At 43.8% G+C, this 18,758-nt stretch overlaps 1 protein-coding gene across 6 annotated transcripts in view; it reads left to right on the top strand.

Annotated features, from left to right (window-relative positions):
* Positions 1-18,758, top strand: part of GPC6 (glypican 6) — a 1,119,686-nt gene that overhangs the window by 1,075,921 nt on the left and 25,007 nt on the right. For all 6 annotated transcript variants that reach the window (XM_053305384.1, XM_053305385.1, XM_053305387.1 and 3 more), the window contains one exon: positions 17,147-17,283. In XM_053305384.1, coding sequence (XP_053161359.1) covers positions 17,147-17,283 — 137 coding nt within the window. The remainder of the gene's footprint in view (positions 1-17,146; positions 17,284-18,758) is intronic.

Raw genomic sequence — 18,758 nt, forward strand, 5'->3', positions numbered from 1 at the left:
CTTTATTTCTAAAATGTCAGCAACCAGTTTCAAACTCCAAGACTATTTCCTGGCAATGGTCTTTTGCCAGTGGGGGGTGGGGAGTAGTATGTGCATGTATGTATTGCTACCAGGAAATAATTAGACAAATTTGCAGCACCCAGTATTTTTCACATAAAAGCACTAAACTTTATTAATTGCTTCTCCTGTACCTCCTCTCCCCATTTTTTTTTTTTTAATCCTGCCTTGGGCCAGCTCTCATACCTTACTCAAGCTTGACCATGGAAGAGGTCTATATATTCTGGTGGTAGTGGTTGTTTTCAGGATAGATGGGTCATATCATTTTGATCTGTGGTTATTTTCATAAGTTGAATGTATTTGGGATGGTGCTCTGGTTTGAAGCTGAGGAGATTGCTGAGGAGATGCTGAGCACGTGTGTTGCTCTTCTATATGCACTCCATCCGGTAAAGCTCCAGGACACCACTGCTGAGTAGCACCCAAGAAGGAAGAGGGGCCTATACAGCCAGGTACAAAGGGAGCTACCTTAGCTGGACCACTGGTCCATCTAGTTCAGTTTTGTCTACTCTGACTGGCATTGCTATCTAGAGTTTCAAACAGGAATCTTTTCCAGCCCTTATAGTGGAAAAGGGCTCCATAAAGGGCTCCAGAAACATCTGATTTTGACACTTGCCTAGGCCTACAAAATAGGCTGCTTATTGCAGCTTTGATGGGCTGCTGCTGCCACCCATGACTGGTAAGTTGTGTTCCTCCTTCGTGACAAAATTGTGCAAGACTGCTCTAGAGTTTAAAACTAGAATGCTTCTAGTCAAAACTATGCAAACTCTGTCTGGTCTCCTTATGCTTTTTTGCACTTTACATCTTTATGCATTTCTCCAAAGTTTATCATTTTGAAATTGCAGATCATGTCACCTTCTCATAGTTTGCTGCAGGTTGCCTTGAGTGATTATTGGTGGAAAGATCAGACTACAGACCAGTGTTCTCTCTAATTTTTTTCGTCTGTGTGCAGACTGAGTTTTGTTCTGGGCGGCAGTATCAAGACAGTGTGAGCGCACCTGCATTCAGAGTGGGACCTTCCTGATTACACCTGAGCAGGATCTAAAACTAACTGAGCAGACATTAAAAAAATGTGAGTGTGTGCACACGCACATGCCTCAGAGGAAACACTGCTACAGACATATAAATAATAAAATAATCCAAGAGCAATTTTTAAAGAAAAAGGACTTAATATTTCACTTCTCTTTCTTGAGAGCTGGGGGGGACAGAGTTCACCAGCAGGTGCCATGTAAATCTATATCCATCTGGGTCTCATTCCTTTAATGAGACCTTTTCCTGCTCCGCCTATTATATTTGGAATGTATCTTGTGCAGCAATGAAGCTTCAAAGCCAAGCAAAACTCACCAAGCCCACCCTTGCATTTCTTACATCAGAAAACCTGATGCTTGTTTTAATCTGACTACCCTGTGGAATTGGATAGTTGAAGGAAGGATGTGTAATGTTTAACTAAAGTTCATGGTATCCACCCTTCTCCTTCAGCTTTCCAAGCAAACAAGATGAAAATCTTCTGGGATGGGAGGGGAGATTCTGCCAGGAAAGTTTCATGCTACTGCAGTGTAAACCAAGAGTTGTGTCAGTGCAGTCCTTCAAGGCTGCTGAATTTATATTTAAATTCTTCCTGATATTTTTTTAAAGTAAGAGATAGTAAAAGAAGGGGAGAGGGGCCCACAGTTCAGTGAGAGAGCATATACTATGTATGCAGAAGGTCCTAGGTTCAATCCCTAGCATTTCCAGTCAAAGCATCAGATAGCAGGTGAACAAAAAGATCTCTTCCAGAGACCCTGGAAGCTTTTCACATGGGGCTTTTCACATGGCCCTTTAACTCGCATCTCCTCCGGAATAGAGGGAGTGCATCCGGAATAGAGGGAGTGCATTCACATATTGGTTAGAGTTACCACCATGTCCCTGCGAGTTATCAGGGAGCAGTTCACACACAATTTGGGTTTTTTACTGTCCATTAGAGTGTAACCCAGTTTATATCTGGGGTAAAAAAAAATCCACTATTTGTGTCGGGTTTTTTGGACAACTTCGAGTCTGCAGTAAAGCCTCCCTGTAAACTCGTGGAATCCCCCCAGGACTAGCCCAGTATAGTGGACTATACTGGGCTAAATGAACCAGTGACCTGACTTAGTGATAAAGCAGCTTCCGATGTTCAGCAACTGAAGAAAACACAGACTCATAGACTGCGCTGCGTCCCACTGTGTGATATTCGCACTCCTTCCATCCGTCCTCCAAACCTCATGGATGCTGCTTTCAACCGCACAGAACCTACTTGGCTCTTAAGGATTGCATCATCACCGTAGACGCTTCTCCCATTATTTTCTGAGGGAGAAGAGTCCTACAGTAGAGATGTGATTTTAAGAGCAACGGACACTCTGTGAGGTTGCATGCAGCATCCACAGGGCTTGGAGGACAGAAGGACATCGTGTGGTATGCTAGCTCAGGAATATATTTCTAATGAAAAGTATGCCCACGGTTGTGAAACATGGCTCCCACACTGCACAGCAAGCTGCCTGTGTAGGTGACCGATGATCTCACTGCTTCCTTCCAAGCCCCTTTCAACTCCACCAGTGTGACTTGCGAAAGCAGGGATGCACTGTGGCTAGGAAGCTCTCCTACTCCTTCACTTAGGCAGGCGGTTCACTGTACAGTCGGTGAGCCACCATCAAAGTGGAAGGCATAAGGCACAACAGAACTATGGGTGATCTCAGGCAGTCCTCAGTGTTTATCCATATGGTTGCTGACCACAGTGTGCTTGAAGTTAGGGATGTGCATGGAACCAGCAGGGGCCAGTTCGACGGTGGGAGGAATGACTTTAAGTGCAGGGGAGGATGCACTTGCACTCTCCCCATCGTGTTTCCCCTTCCGGCGCTCACTGAAAAAACAGTCTGGCAGGGTGGCAGCATACCTCCCTGCCATCCCGTCCACTCCTCCGACCCCCATGACAGGACATGTGTGTGAGCAAGTGTGACGTGTGTGCGCATGTGCTGATGTGTGCACATGCATGCACTACTTCCTGTCACTTCTGGTCTGAGGAGCGGATGGGGCAGCAGGGAGGTACGCTGCCACCCTGCCAGATCATTTTTTCAGTGAGTGCTGGTGGGGGAAACACGGGGGGGGGTAAGTGCACCCTCCCCTGCTCTTAAAGTTATCCCCCCTGCCGTCGAACCTTTGAACTGCCCAGTGTTCTAACCTGTTTGGAGGCCCGTTAAAGGGCCTCCGAACAGGTTCGTGCACATCCTGTTTTGTGCACATCCTGGGCTTCCAAACTGGTTCGTGCACAACAGGTTCATTGCACATTCTGCAAGTCATGCAGAAAGCCAGACGCTTAGGAACATAGGAACACAGGAAGCTGCCTTATACCGAGTCAGACCATTGTTCCATCTAGCTAAGGTATTGTCTGCACAGACTGGCAACAGCTTCTCCAGGGTTATAGGCTGTAGTCTCTTCCAGCCCTATCTTAGAGATGCCAAGGAAGGAACTTGGAACCTTCTGCATGCAAGCACACAGATGCTCTTCCCAGAGCAGCCCCATCCCCTGAGGGGAATATCTTACAGTGCTCATATGTCCCCCATTCAAATGAAAAACAGGGTGAACTCTGCTTAACAAAGGGGATGATTCATGCTTGCTGCCACAAGACTATTGAATATTCCCATACTCTTGCTTCCACAAATTTCTGATTGGTAGCCCCCCCCCCAAAAGGATGTTTGTATTGTTGTTTCAAAATAAGAGTGCACCAGACTTCTAGAGGGCAAGAATATGAATAGCTTTGATTAAAAGGTACTTTCAAACAGCAAGGCTTCAGCCCGGGCCAAGTGGAGTCACTGTAAAGTCAAACACATTAACCTGCTGAGGAGCTGCTCATGTACCGCTTTTAAACGCATCACTTTGTGGGTGAAGGCAGACGTTATACAACAAAAAGAGCTTTCACAGCAGGTCCCTCTTCCAGAATGTGGGTCTGGCTTCATCCTAGCTTCACAATTGGATGCTAGAGGTGCAGGCCAGTAAAGCAAATGCGGGTTAAGCTGCCCTTCTTGCCCTTCTGCCCCATGCTTCAGGAAAGCTACCTGCCATTAAGAAAAAGCCCTGCATGACTACTTATCTGTTCATAGGCTCACATTTTTCATTTGCAAGTACAGAGGCTGATGTACTACACAGCATGATGCTGATGGTGAGAGGTGCTGTCCTCGCTGCTGTGTAGCTTTTAAGCACATGCCCATGCAGCTTGTAGTGGCAGAGTGTCCTGCTCCCTTGGAGTGTTGCTCAGTCATGCAGTGAGATGCTACTTCCATTATCCCCAGTAGAAGAAACGTCTCACTGTGGATTTGTGCAATACCAAACAACCCACTTCTGTAAGTAGTGCAGGCGTGTGTTCAAGCTACACAGCAGCAAAGACAGGATCTTTCGCTATCTGCAGCACGCTGTGCAGTCTGGAAGCCAGAAACATTTGTTAAAACACTACAAAACGTGTTTGGGATTTGAAGAGGATGGGTTCGTGATGTCACAGGCACTGGCTACTCAGTGTCATCCACAAACAGGTTCTGCTGCAAACTTCAGAAGCATCCCCGCCTCCCAAAGCTTGACTCTAGAATTGAAAAGGAAACTTTGAATGAAACCTAATTAAGCTGCTTTTAATTTTGTCAGCTACATGTCCTTTATAAATATGTCAGTCTGTCTTTCTGTTATATTCAGAATTAATTTTATTAATGTTATATTGCTTTATCTGATTAAGTCTGTGAGCCTCCCCATGCAGTATTGCACTGGAGGTCTGCTTCCCCTATATATATATATATATATATATATATATATATATATATATATATATATTCTAATGCTACATCTGACACCAATACATCAAGTTAATCACGTTTAAACTATCCATGGTATTGCCACCTGCACTTCCTTAAAGTAAAGAGAAATTGGAATGTTTGACCATTTCCTTACTGTGAAGCCCTAGTGTCAAGTACAAGGCAGGCATCTACCCCTTAATTCAACAGCATCCCTCAAGCTAATGAGGCTATTCTCACGAGCGGAAAAAATCGTGCTGGGCCCCCCTTTGCTCGCTCGTGAGAACCGCCAGGCTCGAGGGCGAGCACAGTGGCTCCACAGCGGCAAGCCCACCTAAATACCCTCCCCCTTAAATGAGCTTAATGGAGCAAGCACTCTGTTAACCTCGTTTTTCTGATTGTGTTTTGGCCGATACACTTGGAGGGAGGGAGGGGATCCCAGAAATGCACCGCTCACCTGCGCGGTGTATAACTGGGGCTCCAGTTAGAAGTAGGGCTGTGCTCCAGCTAGAACAGCTAGAAGTAGGGAAACTCCAGAGACCCCGCTCAGCCTCAGAGAATCCCCCCAGAAGGAGAAAGTACAAAAAATAAAAATAAACATTTTTAACCAAAAAAGCTCACGAACCCCTCCCCCCTTGAATTGAACTGTAGGGGGGGCAGTTTCCAGGGGGTGTCAGACCAAACTTTCCCGGTCCAGTTCAGGTCCAGTTCGGACTTGAACTGAATCGGGTCAGCCAGTTTTATGCACACCCCTAGTTAGAAGAGAGGCACCTAATCGCACAGTGGGGTAATGACTTGACTAGCAAGCCAGAGGTTGCCGGTTCAAATCCCCGCTGGTATGTTTCCCAGACTATGGGAAACACCTATATCAGGCAACAGCAATACAGGAAGATGCTGAAAGGCATCATTTCATACTGTGTGGGAGATGGCAATGTATTCTACCACAGAAAACCACAGGGCTCCGTGGTCGTCAGGAGTTGACACCAACTCGACGGCACACTTTTACCTTTACCTTTCGTTAGAAGAGAACTAGTCTTTTGCCTTAACTAACCTGTTTTCTGTTTTTACTGTTTTCTTTACCTTTAACTTTCTTCCTGTATTACTCAACTTTGCAGGTGTATGAACTTGGGCACATAAAATGCTCTCTAGGTTAAACATAAAAACTCTGGGGTCAGTTTTGCAATACTTAACATTGGAGGGGGAGGGTTTTTTATTTATTTATGTACTTATTTATTTGCATTTTATCATGCCATTCTTCCAAAGAACTCAGGACTGTGCACAGTCCCCTACAAATTTTATCCACATGACAACCTTGTGGTTGTGGCTAAGAGAAAGTGATCTAATGAGTTTCATGGCTGAGTGAAGAAACCTGGATCTCCAAAGCCCTAGTATAACTCTGAGGCCACATTCGCATATGACACAGAACCAGGGGTCCAACTGACCCTCAGTTAAACTCCCTCACCACCACCACCACTCTCCTGGCCAAATTCAGACGTAACTGTGGGTTCTATTACGTCCATCTTGGTGACTGAAGAGAGGCAGCGGAACTGGCTGTGTGGGGTTTCTTCTTTCATGAAGGACAGCCCACACAGCGAATGACTGCTGGGTTGAGGTAAGAGCTTCCTATCTCAACTCCAGCTGGAGAACACAGCCTGCATTTCTGCATTCACACATTACGCAGACTGTACAGAACCTTGGGTTGGAGTGGTGAAACTCACTACAACCCGAGGATATAAGTTACAGTTCGGAGAGCAGAATCTCAGGTCACTCTCCGAATGGAACTGGAGTTCTGGGGGCCAGGCCTGCATTCAGACATAACGGTCCGGTAACCTCTGGCCCCTTCAACTCCAGTTCCGTGTTATGTGCGAATGCGGCCTCTGTCAGTCCATTGGTCAGTCTGGCTCAGCATTGTTCACACTGGTTAGCAGGAGCTATCCAGGGATTCAAACTGGGCCCTTTTGTAGCCTTAACTGAAGATGCCAGGAATTGAACCTGGAATCTTCTACATGCAAATGTGCTCTACCATGGAGCTACAGCCTCTCTTCTAAAAGGGAAAAGACTCTCTTAGTGATAAGAGAATGCTGAGTTCAAAGCAGAAAATGATAGGGATGAAGGATAAAGGCAGATATTCTAAGTGGAATGAGACTGGTTTGCACATAGATTCTCTGCCCTGAAAACAAATGTTTTGGAATGGTCACCAAGTGACTGTTTTGATATCCTGTATTTACTTAGGGCCTTTCCAGATGCTATGGTTTTCCCACTGGGAAGTAACATCTGTGTGTAAATCAGCCAACATCATCCCACAAATGCTCTCATTATGATACAATTGCTGTTTAAAGCACTAATCCAGGTTGCTAGTAAGCAGTAACTAGTAAACACCTGCCCCTTTCTGTGAAGAAAGTGGTTCTGTCATGGGTAGTCGTCAGTGGTGATCATGAGGCATGTCATTAGGACACATGGTTATTACAATGAATGTCCAAAATGTGGTGAATATTGACATTCACATATGAATGCTGACAATCCTGGATAGATTTCAGGAATATCTAAAAATGGATATGCTGTTCCCCATTTTATTTTTTACAAACACAGATGAATGCTGACAATTGCATTTAGGTGATTGTCAGCCTTCACTAGCAGTGTTCTCTCTAACAGGGATTCCCAGATGTTGTTCACTAGAACTCCCAGCATCCCCAGCTGCAACGACCTTTTGCTGAGGATTCTGAGAGTTGTAGTCAACAACATTTTGGAATTCCTGTTAAAGGGAACACTGTTCACTAGTGTATCTCTGAGTTTTTGGACAGTCACAGACTTTGTCTGGGATTGTCAACATTCTTTTGTGAATACTGATAAAAGTTTAAATATTCACTATAATAAAATAAGTAAATAAATATATTTTGTCTCCAGGTTTTTATTTTGTGGCTACTGATTTTTACACTTGATTTAATCAGCTTCAAGAAACCTGCTATATAAACACATAACTACAATTCTCCCACTCACTAATTAAGGCTGTGTTCATACAATCATAAGGATCCTGGTTAAAGGGTTAATCAGGATTAATAAACCCAGCAGAGCTGATTGTATGAACCCAGAATTTCAGGGCAATTCTGTTCAAATTGATCCGGTTAAGCAGCATTTAATCAGGATAGATACTGAGCCTCTTCTCACGATTACAGAGAAGGGTTCACAGGCTGGCTGCAGGGAAGGCAGATTTAACCTACCTTCCCTGCAGACAATCTTCTTCTCTTCCCTGGACAGGTGGATCACCCACCCAGATGAGCGGCAGATCTCCCAGCAGCTCCAGGGGTCAAGATGATGGGACATGCTGCCACGTGTGTCCCCCACCCCCGAAGCTCCAGTAATGCACTGCACAAGTGCGTTATGGGAATCCCCCCTCCACTCCCTGATTGTGCCAGCCACGGCTGACACACAAGCCCCCCCATGGGGTTAAGGGAGCACTTGCTCCCTTAATCTCATTTTACTGGGTGGCTCAACAGACGGAGTCACATGTGCTCCTTAGCCCAGTTTTGCACGCGTGTGTGAATAGCCTCACTATCCTGATTAAAGGCTGGATAACCAGGATTTCTGCTTATCTAGCCTGAGTAAATGCTGCGTAACCAGGATTCCTAGTTATCTATCCTGGTTAAATGTTGGTTAACTGGAGCAGCTTGACCAGGATTGCCCTGAAATTCTGGGTTTACACAACCAACTCCAACAAGTGCACTAATCCTGATTAACTTTTTAACCAGCATCCCTGTGATTGTGTGAACCAAGACTAAGAATAACAGTTAACCAAGGAATGACTAATGTTCCTAGTCATAACCTTCAAAATACATTGAAAAGATTTCCTTAGTTGAAATCAAATGAGTTTCCCTAGATAACGGGAAGGATGTAAGTACTCACAATTCTATTGTTATAAGCTGCTTGCCAGAGATGTTTTGTCTCTGCTCTTTTTGAGAGATGAAAGTTTGTTCTCAAGATTTTAGCACTTAGCTACAAAGATGTGTCATAGAAAACCCCCCAGCATTTCATCTTTAAGATGCTTGTGTGCTTACAGTACTGTTTTTCTATTTGTCTGAAATAAAATGCATTTCCTTCAAAATGCTTGGGATTTTCTTGAATCAAATTTACAACTTAGCTTTTTAACACTTTTCTCAAGTTGTCTAGGAAAAAGAAAAGCTTTATTAGGTTTCTTCAGATTTCCGCTTCAATGAGTTAACTTTTTCCCCCCATGGAGTTTTTGGATATTTTTTATACTTCAAAAGCTCAGATCATGTAGTTGGGTGTGACAGAGATATTAAAGTGGGTGCAATTCTGCTATGAGATAAAAACTTTTTTTGTATTTTTTTTCCCCAGCTGCCTCAGCTGTGTTTTTCTGCATTTTTCGGAGATTGTTGTATACCCTGCACACATTGAAGCTATTCACACAACCAGGAGAAATAGGGCTAAGGGAGCTTAGCTCGATTTCTCCTGGTTGTCTGAGTCCACGGGAGCCATACGGCTCCCGGCAACAAACCACCTAAAGTACCCCTCCCCTTAAATGAGGTTAGCGGAGCTAGTGCCAAACCCTGCTAACTGGGCAAAGAGGCACCTTTTAATGCGGTGATTCTCTTTATTTAGCAGGGGGAGAGTAACTGGCCCTATCCACCCCCAGCACAGTACCTCCAGTGACTGTTGCTGGTGTCTATCTTATGTTTCTCTTTAGATTGTGAGCCCTTTGGGGACAGGGAGCCATCTTATTTATTTATTATTTCTCTGTGGAAACCGCCCTGAGCCATTTTTGGAAGGGTGGTATAGAAATCAAATAAATAAATAAATAAATCATAAACCCTGTTAGGTTGCTCGTGTGCTGCCGTGGCAACACACAAGGAGACCCCCTCCGCAAAGCTGCAAGAAGCCTCCCACGCTCGGGGGTCTCTCTAGGATGCCCCGTGTGCTCGCGTGGGGCATCCTGGGACTCCTGGGGGCCATGCAGCCCCCGATCCCCACAGCCCCTGCCAGCTCCGTGACAGAGCTGGCAGCCATGCGGGCAGATGATCCGGCCACCCAGCTACGAGTTAGGTTACCAGTTACGAGCGAGCTAAGCCTGCTCTCCCTGCAGACCACATTGGGGCACTTCACAGCAATCGTGTGAAGTTCCTCATGGAGTCACTGAAAGTTTCATAACTCTTCTGAGAACTGCCTGGAAATGGGCATGTTCCTAATTGGTAAGAGAGTTTTACTGTAAAGAAGAGTCTCTTTCCCTTTGATCCTTGAAAAACATGGTGGGAAATTCAGAGGAGCAAAATGTCCATTTGATTTGAGAGATGCCCTGAAGCATATAGATAAGGAAATGTCAACATTGTTTTCACATGTGAAGCTTAAATCAAATATTCCTTAAAGCATTCTATGAATGAAAAACCTACTTTAGCTCCATTATGTGTTCAGTGCCTCTTTCATATTATGTCCTGCATGAGCAACATTCACAGAAATAGCATGAGCAAAGCTTATAGGTACTTTCCTTTTTAGTTCATGTATGACGATAGCATATGGTCAAAATATATATTTCTTGTATATCTGATCACCCTCAGAAGTCTGTGCATGTTATAATCTATCTAGGATCACCTGAGCCAATGGCTGACATACTGCACAGCATTATGTGCGCCTTGCACATAACATTTACACAGTTGCACAAGGGTGCTTTCCACAATAATTGTGCAGATGCAGTTGCACAATCATTTGCACAATTCTTACATTCAGCACAACGGTGCTCTTGCAAGGCACGTGTGACATTGCGCAGTATGTCAGCCACTGTCTCCATAGGGGGAGAAGGGTGAATATGCAGCAGCTGTGATGTACATGATCAAAGCATCTTGGAAAAGGGCTACTGCAAAATCACAGAGACCACATATCCAACCCCCATCTGGAGGCAGTTCATATCAGTAGCATTTTCCTTTAGAAGACATTGCCAAATTCTGCTCTATAGTTTTTATAAAAATAACTCAGTGTTTTAAAGAATGAAATTAGTTCAGAGTTTCATTTACAGGTAAAGTACAGCCTTTTGTAGTGTAAAACACACCGATAATGTGATTTTGAGAGCCATTAAACATTGTGAAGTTCTCACTAACAGCCTCTTGCGTAGATCTTAATGTTTTTTAGGAACTGAGGCTTTGGTTAACCTTGGGCTCTGGCAGACCTCATTAAAATAGCAGCCTGTCAGTTTCAAGTTTAAAATATCAGGCCTGTCAGTTTTATATTCAGTAGAACAATCTACAATTTTATTTGGGGTGTAATATTTTGTGTCATTTGAATGCCTAAAGCCAAGGAAAGGGAAAGCATTGGCCAATATTGCCATCTAGAGGTCAGTGTATCTCTGTGCCTTCTGACCACTAAATGTGGGAAGGAAATTACATCTCTAAAATGGCAACACACCTATTATATAGACTCTGCACAACAGAATGGAAGAGTGACAAGGTTTCTCTTAACTCCTATCAAAATCATTTTAGGATTGCAGCCCTAGTTCTTCTCACTGAAGCTTTCACACTGTTTTTCTTGTCACATATGGTTTGGTTCTTTCTTGAGACTATATGAGAGGCTTTCAAACTTTCTGACTTAAATGAATGGTTTCCACATCAGCTACTGTCCAGGAGGCTTACTGTGTTGTGGTACACAACACAGGAGACCCTTGCAGGACCAGCATTACTAGGTAACTGCAGAGGGCCCAGAGCCCCCAGAAGTAGGGATGTGCGAACAGATTCGATGTTCGAGAAGTTCACTGTCGACAGTTGCGCAGGTGTGTGGCCTCCAAAATGGCCTCTGCACCGCCGGGAGAAGGCCAAAAACCGGCTGAAGAGCTGGCTGAAAGGAAGGCCGGCGGGAGGAGGGGGAACCTCCACAGACCCACCACCACCACCTCCAGGAACTCCCCCAAGGGGGATAAGGGGAAAAAATCCTTTTTAAAAAATGTCTGTGAACCCCTCCGGACCAGACCGAGCCCGGGGGGCAGGTTTCGAGGGGGTGCCGGACCGAACTGGCCCGGTTGGGTTCTAATCCAGTCCAGACTCAAACTGAACCAGGCCCGCTGGTTCCATGCACATCACTACCCAGAAGGGCCCAGTGTCAAGCCGTGAAAGCGTCTTGGGCCCACAGCTTTTCTGCAATAGTGATGGAATGACTCGGCCAAGAGAGTTACTCTGCTGTCAGCACCATTCTTCCATTCCATCTACTAACATGAGCTCCACCATGATCCTCCCAGATAGGAGAGTTGCTGTGGAGAGCAGTTTGCCGAGGACTCTCTGAACCTTGAGCTGGCCCTGCAGGGGCGTAGCAAGGTTGGAGTAGGCCCAGAGACAAGGTTTTTAAATGGGCTCCTCCTCACTGAAGCTCAGCTCATGAAGTAAAGAAATCTTAAATGAGGCTGAATAGTGGTAACAAAAAGCATAGTAAAAATTTTAAAAGGTTTTGTAAATTGTGGACGATGCAAGTCATTTACTGGTACTAGAGACAGACATGCTGTTCTGGTAGCCCCAGGTCCTAACACTCACATCAGTTTCAGAGGATGAATACAACTGAAAGAAGCCCGGGCGGGTGCGTGGCTGGGGGAGTCAGTCATGTGACTTGCCTCTGGGGGCCCCCCAAGGCAGTGGGCCCCCAGACAACTGTCTCCCCTTGCCCTATTATAGTTACGCCCCTGTGGCCCTGGGTCCATAACTGGATCTCCCAACATTTTTTTTGCTTTTGTCCTTACTTCAAACTAGCCATGGAGACCTTCTGATGCTTCCAAAAGATGCTGTAAGTTGAGGGTATGAGTCATTTGGTGTGGTGCTTTTTTAAGACCACTGAGTTTTTGCTGGGAATATGATGATTATAAGCAACAAGGGTTATGAAAAGTTTATAATGATATCTTTCAAAGTAAGAAAGCACTGACAAATGGTCCTTCAGCCATGTGGTTGAGTTTCAAGAATGCTGGTAAATTGGGCAGGGGGGGGGGAGTGGAGCCCATGAAGATCCGGTGGTACAGGCCACTTTTGTGGCTGGTACTCACAGACACAGGGACTGAAATCTGACCTTGCATTCTAAAGGAGCTGTACAAGAAAGCAGGAATGAGAGAAAATCCCAGCCCTGCCACTGCAGCCAGCATGCTGCCATGCGGCTCTATCACTACCCACCCTTGCCTCAGCTCAGTGTGGGTGGATGGTAGCCAAGGAGGAAGCACATCCATGGACTCTTCAGTCTCTCGCATGTGAAATGGTGAACTGTGGCTGCTGAAGTCAACAACCTTTCTTCTTAGCTCATGTGTATAGTTGATGCAGTTCCAGCATGTGCATTAATTGCAAGCACTATTGATGGCTCTTCCTCGTGGTGTGTGTGGTGGGGGGGAGGTCCAGCTGCTGCTGAAAATATTAATAACTAGTCCAAAATCCTGACTCTCTCTCTCTCTCTCTCTCTCTCACACACACACACACACACCTCTACCTTTTGGCTAGCCAGAAATGGTTGGGCCAGTTGTTGGGTTGTTTTTTTCCTGGTTGGTTGGCAACCCTGTTAAGCAATTATATTTTTCTGACTTTAAAGGATCCCAAGTACTGTCAAATATACACATAGTACTTCAAACGTTTAGATATTTTTGGATGTTTTTGTCACCTACAGTATAATATGATTTCCCACAGAGTTTTATCCCTGTAGGGATAAAGTGGCTCATTTCCCCGTTCTTTTTCATGAAGCCCCAGTTTCCTCAGCTAAAGATAAAAGCACTAGATAGCCACAGACAATAGTGTAACAACTAAAAGTCTATCTTAAAAAGGAATGAAATTATAGGGAGGTTTTATTCATCTTGTTTTAAAGAAAAAAAGATCAGCAAATTCTTTTGAAACCATCCATTAAACTTGTCTCTAAATCTTAATTTTGTTATAATGTGTATGAAATGTGCTGGCTTCCATATGAGCCACTACTAGACAACTGTAAGAATCCAATTTTGGATACGGACTGCAGTATTATGCTTATAGCAGCTTCCGACAGAGATGTGATGTGCAATTCTCTTTCAGATTCCTTCTGCCAGCAAACACCTTTCTTTTTCCAAGCAACAGTCCGTAGAGCAGAGTGTCAATCACTCCTGACTAACACTAGACATGCTCAATGGAAATGCCTATCTTCCCTGTGAACTGGCATAAGCTATTCATATTATGACTCCCCTTCATGTTCTTTGTGATTAGCTGCATTCTAAAAAGCTAAATTCTAAAACCATATTAAGCACTGATTTAAAAGGGGGAGAATTAAATTTAACTGACAAATTTAAATTGACAAAAATGAGATTTTAAAAAATGCTTAACACTGGAAACACATTTCATCCCAATTGTTAGCCGACTGATTAAGAAATTAAGCATCTATTTCTTGAATTTACTAACCACAGCAAAAATGGCAGAAACAGTGCATAAATAGGTAGCAATGCTTCATGGCATCTGTAATTTAGTTTGGTAAATATCTGCTTTTCAATCTAACTGGCAACCCTAAATCCCGCCCCCCCCCCGCCTTCCATACCTGCACAGACCCACCTAAGTCTTTATTATTTTGTAGCCTGTCCTTTGGCATGCAAATTAGTTAGATTGTCCACCCATGGAAATCAAGTAAAAATAGGGGGAAATGCTAAAAAAAGAAAAAGGGGGGGGGAGCATTCATTCATTAATTCAGGGAGACAGTTAATCTTGTTTCCTGGCAGGATTATCCTATTCAGAGTAATCTTGAGCTAAAGAAATTGATTTGTCTACATGAAGGGTGTTGGTATCAGATATGCGCCTAATGACTACACCTCTGTCCTGCCTGCTAGGATCTCCTCCCAGGAACTGTGTGGATTCTTTGCCTCATCATTTAATGGGTGGGTGTGGGGGGAGGAGGCAGGAAGGATCCCTACTCTGGTCATGGGTAATGCAGGTCAGAGGAACCAGCAACACCTTTCACTTTTTGTGCTTGTTGTTTCTAGTTCATAGTTGCTCTGTGCCAAATTGCAGGTGGACATCTGCACACAAACCCATGCTTGCGAATTTGGAATTAAATCCCCACAAGTTCAATACTCCTGTGCATAGGATTGAAGTTTTAATTGGTTGCTGATCAGGCTCAGTTTGGAACATCCTCCGAGACCAGATGGAGGAGCAAACTATATTTAGAGTATACCTTATGAGGTGGGGCACATCTTTGTGTGTGTGTGTGTGTGCACACGCGCGCGTGCGCACATGCACGCATTCATGCATGCATATCAATATGAACTCATAAATATAGGTGTTTGTAAATATTTATGGTTGGACACAGGACTGTCTTTAGCTTTTTTGGGCACAGGAAGACAATAGTTTGCAGGAGCCCCTATGATGACTCAATATGGTTCCAGCCCTGCCAGAAGCCCCTCAGTGTGGGGCTTGCATAGGCACGGAGACCCTGGGTGTACCCTGATGCCCACTTCAGACAGCCCTGTTTAGAATGATATGAATAATATGATACCATGTATTTGTAAAAAGAGAACTTGCTATTTTGAGATGTATGTCATTGGTTCATCACCAACTTATTACTAACACCTCCCTTATTAGAAGCTGGACTGGACCAGTGTTCCCTCTCTAAGGTATGCACATGTGCACACACACACACAAGTTTTTTGATGTCTGCTCAGTTAATTTTTGATCCCGCTCAGGTTGAATCAGGAGGGCCCCAATCTGCACGCATGTGCGCCCACAATGCTGAACAAATCATCAGAGGGAACTTTGGACTGGACATGTCTGGATTGGAACAAAATGTGATATTAGACATTATGTTGTATGAGTGTGCAGATGTCTGTACACTCATACCAAGTGTACAGATATACACTCACACATGGTTTTGTGTGAAGAGCTGGTTCAAACCAACGGCAGCCCCCACACATGATCATGTTGCGGCTGCTGCAAGAATGCATCCACCTTGATGTCAGTAAAGACTTGCCAGTGCATTCTTGGCACATCCTTTACTCACATGTGAGGGGTGATAATCCAAATCACCCCTCCACACATGCTGCAAACCCCTAAATAAACAGGGTTTTGCCGCACGTGTAGAAGGGTGGTTTGGATGGTCACCCCTTACATGCGAGTAAAGGCGGTGCCACGAATGCACTGGCAAGTCTTTCCTGACGTCAGAGCAGATGCATTCTTGCAACAGCCCCCTCATGACTGCGTGTTGTAGCTTAGAAATGTCAGGTTTTCTCCTGGTGTCAAGTGGGTGCTTATTTGTATTTATTGCTGCATATTAAAGGCAAGGAGACTTGAGGTAGCAGCAGCTGCTGCTCCGCTCTTGCAATTCATGCACTTATGTTCCCAAGCACAACTCCTGGCAAAATATTTGAGAGGTATATATATGATAAGATAACCCTATAAGATAACCAAGAGGGCATTACAAAGTTATGAAGTCTCTTGCCAGGAAGTTATGCTGTTCCAGCTTACTGAATTCAAATCCTCTCCCCTCCTCACATTTGACTTTAAATCTCTATATTCTGTTGCCCGTTTATGGATTGTTCCTTCCGCACTTTATAGCTGGAAGTGAGCTTTAGATATTGTGCATTGGGTGAGCTCATCTCCTTCTTTTTGCAGCTGTCCCTGATGGGGGAGTGGTTGTATGCAGGGGAGAGTAGAGTACAGAAAGAAACTCCGGTCCTCTTGCAAAGCTTATCTCACAAGATATAGGAAATACCACCCCACGTCCCCAAATGCTTAGTTAAATCTTCTTTTAGTAGTAGTGTGTTTATTGCGGTCACAGACCAGATTAACAAACAATAAGAATTAATAGCATTAATAAGAAAATTCAAGAATTTCAAAAGTTTACAAAATCACAAACTGTTCAAATTACTGTCTTTACAGAGCTTCTTTTGCTTTCAGCACCTTAACATCCTGATTGAAATGAGCATTGTCACATATGAGGTGCACAGTTGTATTTACTTTACTTACCATTTGAATAGCAAATGTAAAACTACACTGGCCAGAATGCTCATTTGAATTACAAATGCCTTTCTGTCACTTTCCATTCTGTATTAAAGTAAAAGTAAAGCAGCAGTCACATATTCGTACATGTTACAGTGAGGAGGGTCACAAAGGCAATTTTAAGCTCAGTATAAAAAGGTTGTTAAAGTAAACATGGGATTTGCTAATGAAACTGTGCAGTGTCTTGTTCCAGCAGACATTCATCAGGAGTTCCTTCATTGTCACCACCATCAAGAATGGTATTAACCATTTTGGAATAATGTTTAAAAGCGTTTGATAATGTTTTAAACCTGTGTCCCTTCACCTTTTCAACCAAATGTTCTTCCTTGGTCTTTTGATCAGGTTACCGACATTAAAGATAAACTGAAGCTTTCCAAAAAGTTCTGGTCAACGTTACCATATACAATTTGCAAAGAAGATGAGGTGACAGCTGGCCTGTCAAATGAAGAGGACTGCTGGAATGGGCATACCAAAGCTAAGTAAGGAAGGTCCCCGAGCAATCAGTATTTCCATGGGTAACATGAAACCATGTACTCTTCACTTTCCGAAGCTACATTTTGAAAGATTATGAACACACAAAGCGGAAACTGCCATTTGTTGAGCAAGGCCAACTCTGAATTCCTATCTATACAACAGAACTATCACACGTTATATTCACCACTCGTACAATCTATGTTCAGTGTTCACAGGCACAGAGCTGTACATAGGTACAATTATTTGTTGGGGTTTATGATTATTTTAGCAAAGTCCAAGGAAGCTACCACTCCAATTACAGAGTGCAGAGTTTAGTTGTTGCAGCTATTTAAGGAACATGCATGGAGATCACTGTAGAGTCTAAACTAAATTGATTTATTGATGAAGTACATTTGAGATAAGAAAGGCCTATCCTATCTAGCTACATAATGAATAGGTAGGGGGAGAGAGAGACGTTTTCATCTTCTCTCTAGGAGGAAAGGAAGAGGACCCACTGACTCACTACAGGAAGTACCTCAGGAGTCAAAGTAGGAGACATACAGGTGAAACTCGGAAAATTAGAATATCGTGCAAAAGTCCATTAATTTCAGTAATGCAAATTAAAAGGTGAAACTGATATATGAGACAGACGCATTACATGCAAAGCGAGATAAGTCAAGCCTTAATTTGTTATAATTGTGATGATCATGGCGTACAGCTCATGAAAACCCCAAATCCACAATCTCAGAAAATTAGAATATTACATGGAACCAAGAAGACAAGGATTGAAGAATAGAACAATATCGGACCTCTGAAAAGTATACAGTGTACTGTGCTTGATTGGCCAGCAAACTCGCCTGACCTGACCCCATAGAGAATCTATGGGGCATTGCCAAGAGAAGGATGAGAGACATGAGACCAAACAATGCAGAATTGCTGAAGGCCGCTAATGAAGCATCCTGGTCTTCCATAATACCTCATCAGTGCCACAGGCTGATAGCATCCATGCCACGCCGCATTGAGGCAGTAATTGCTGCAAAAGGGGCCCAAACCAAGTACTGAATACATATGCATGCTTATACTTTTCAGAGGTCCGATATTGTTCTATTCTACAATCCTTGTCTTCTTGGTTCCATGTAATATTCTAATTTTCTGAGATTGTGGATTTGGGGTTTTCATGAGCTGTACGCCATGATCATCACAATTATAACAAATTAAGGCTTGACTTATCTCGCTTTGCATGTAATGTGTCTGTCTCATATATCAATTTCACCTTTTAATTTGCATTACTGAAATTAATGGACTTTTGCACGATATTCTAATTTTCCGAGTTTCACCTGTAGAGTAGAAACAAGCAGGGACAGATAAGAAGACCCTCACTAGCTAGCTCTAATCCCAGTGCCCCTAGTGGTCATTAGGAGAGTTAGTGCAAAAGGTCAATGCACTGGAACGCTATCTGCAACATTATTCATATGTTATGTTTAACACAGGCAGCAATACA

Source organism: Hemicordylus capensis, chromosome 3, assembly GCF_027244095.1.
Source record: "Hemicordylus capensis ecotype Gifberg chromosome 3, rHemCap1.1.pri, whole genome shotgun sequence".
In the NCBI taxonomy this organism is placed as follows: domain Eukaryota; kingdom Metazoa; phylum Chordata; class Lepidosauria; order Squamata; family Cordylidae; genus Hemicordylus; species Hemicordylus capensis.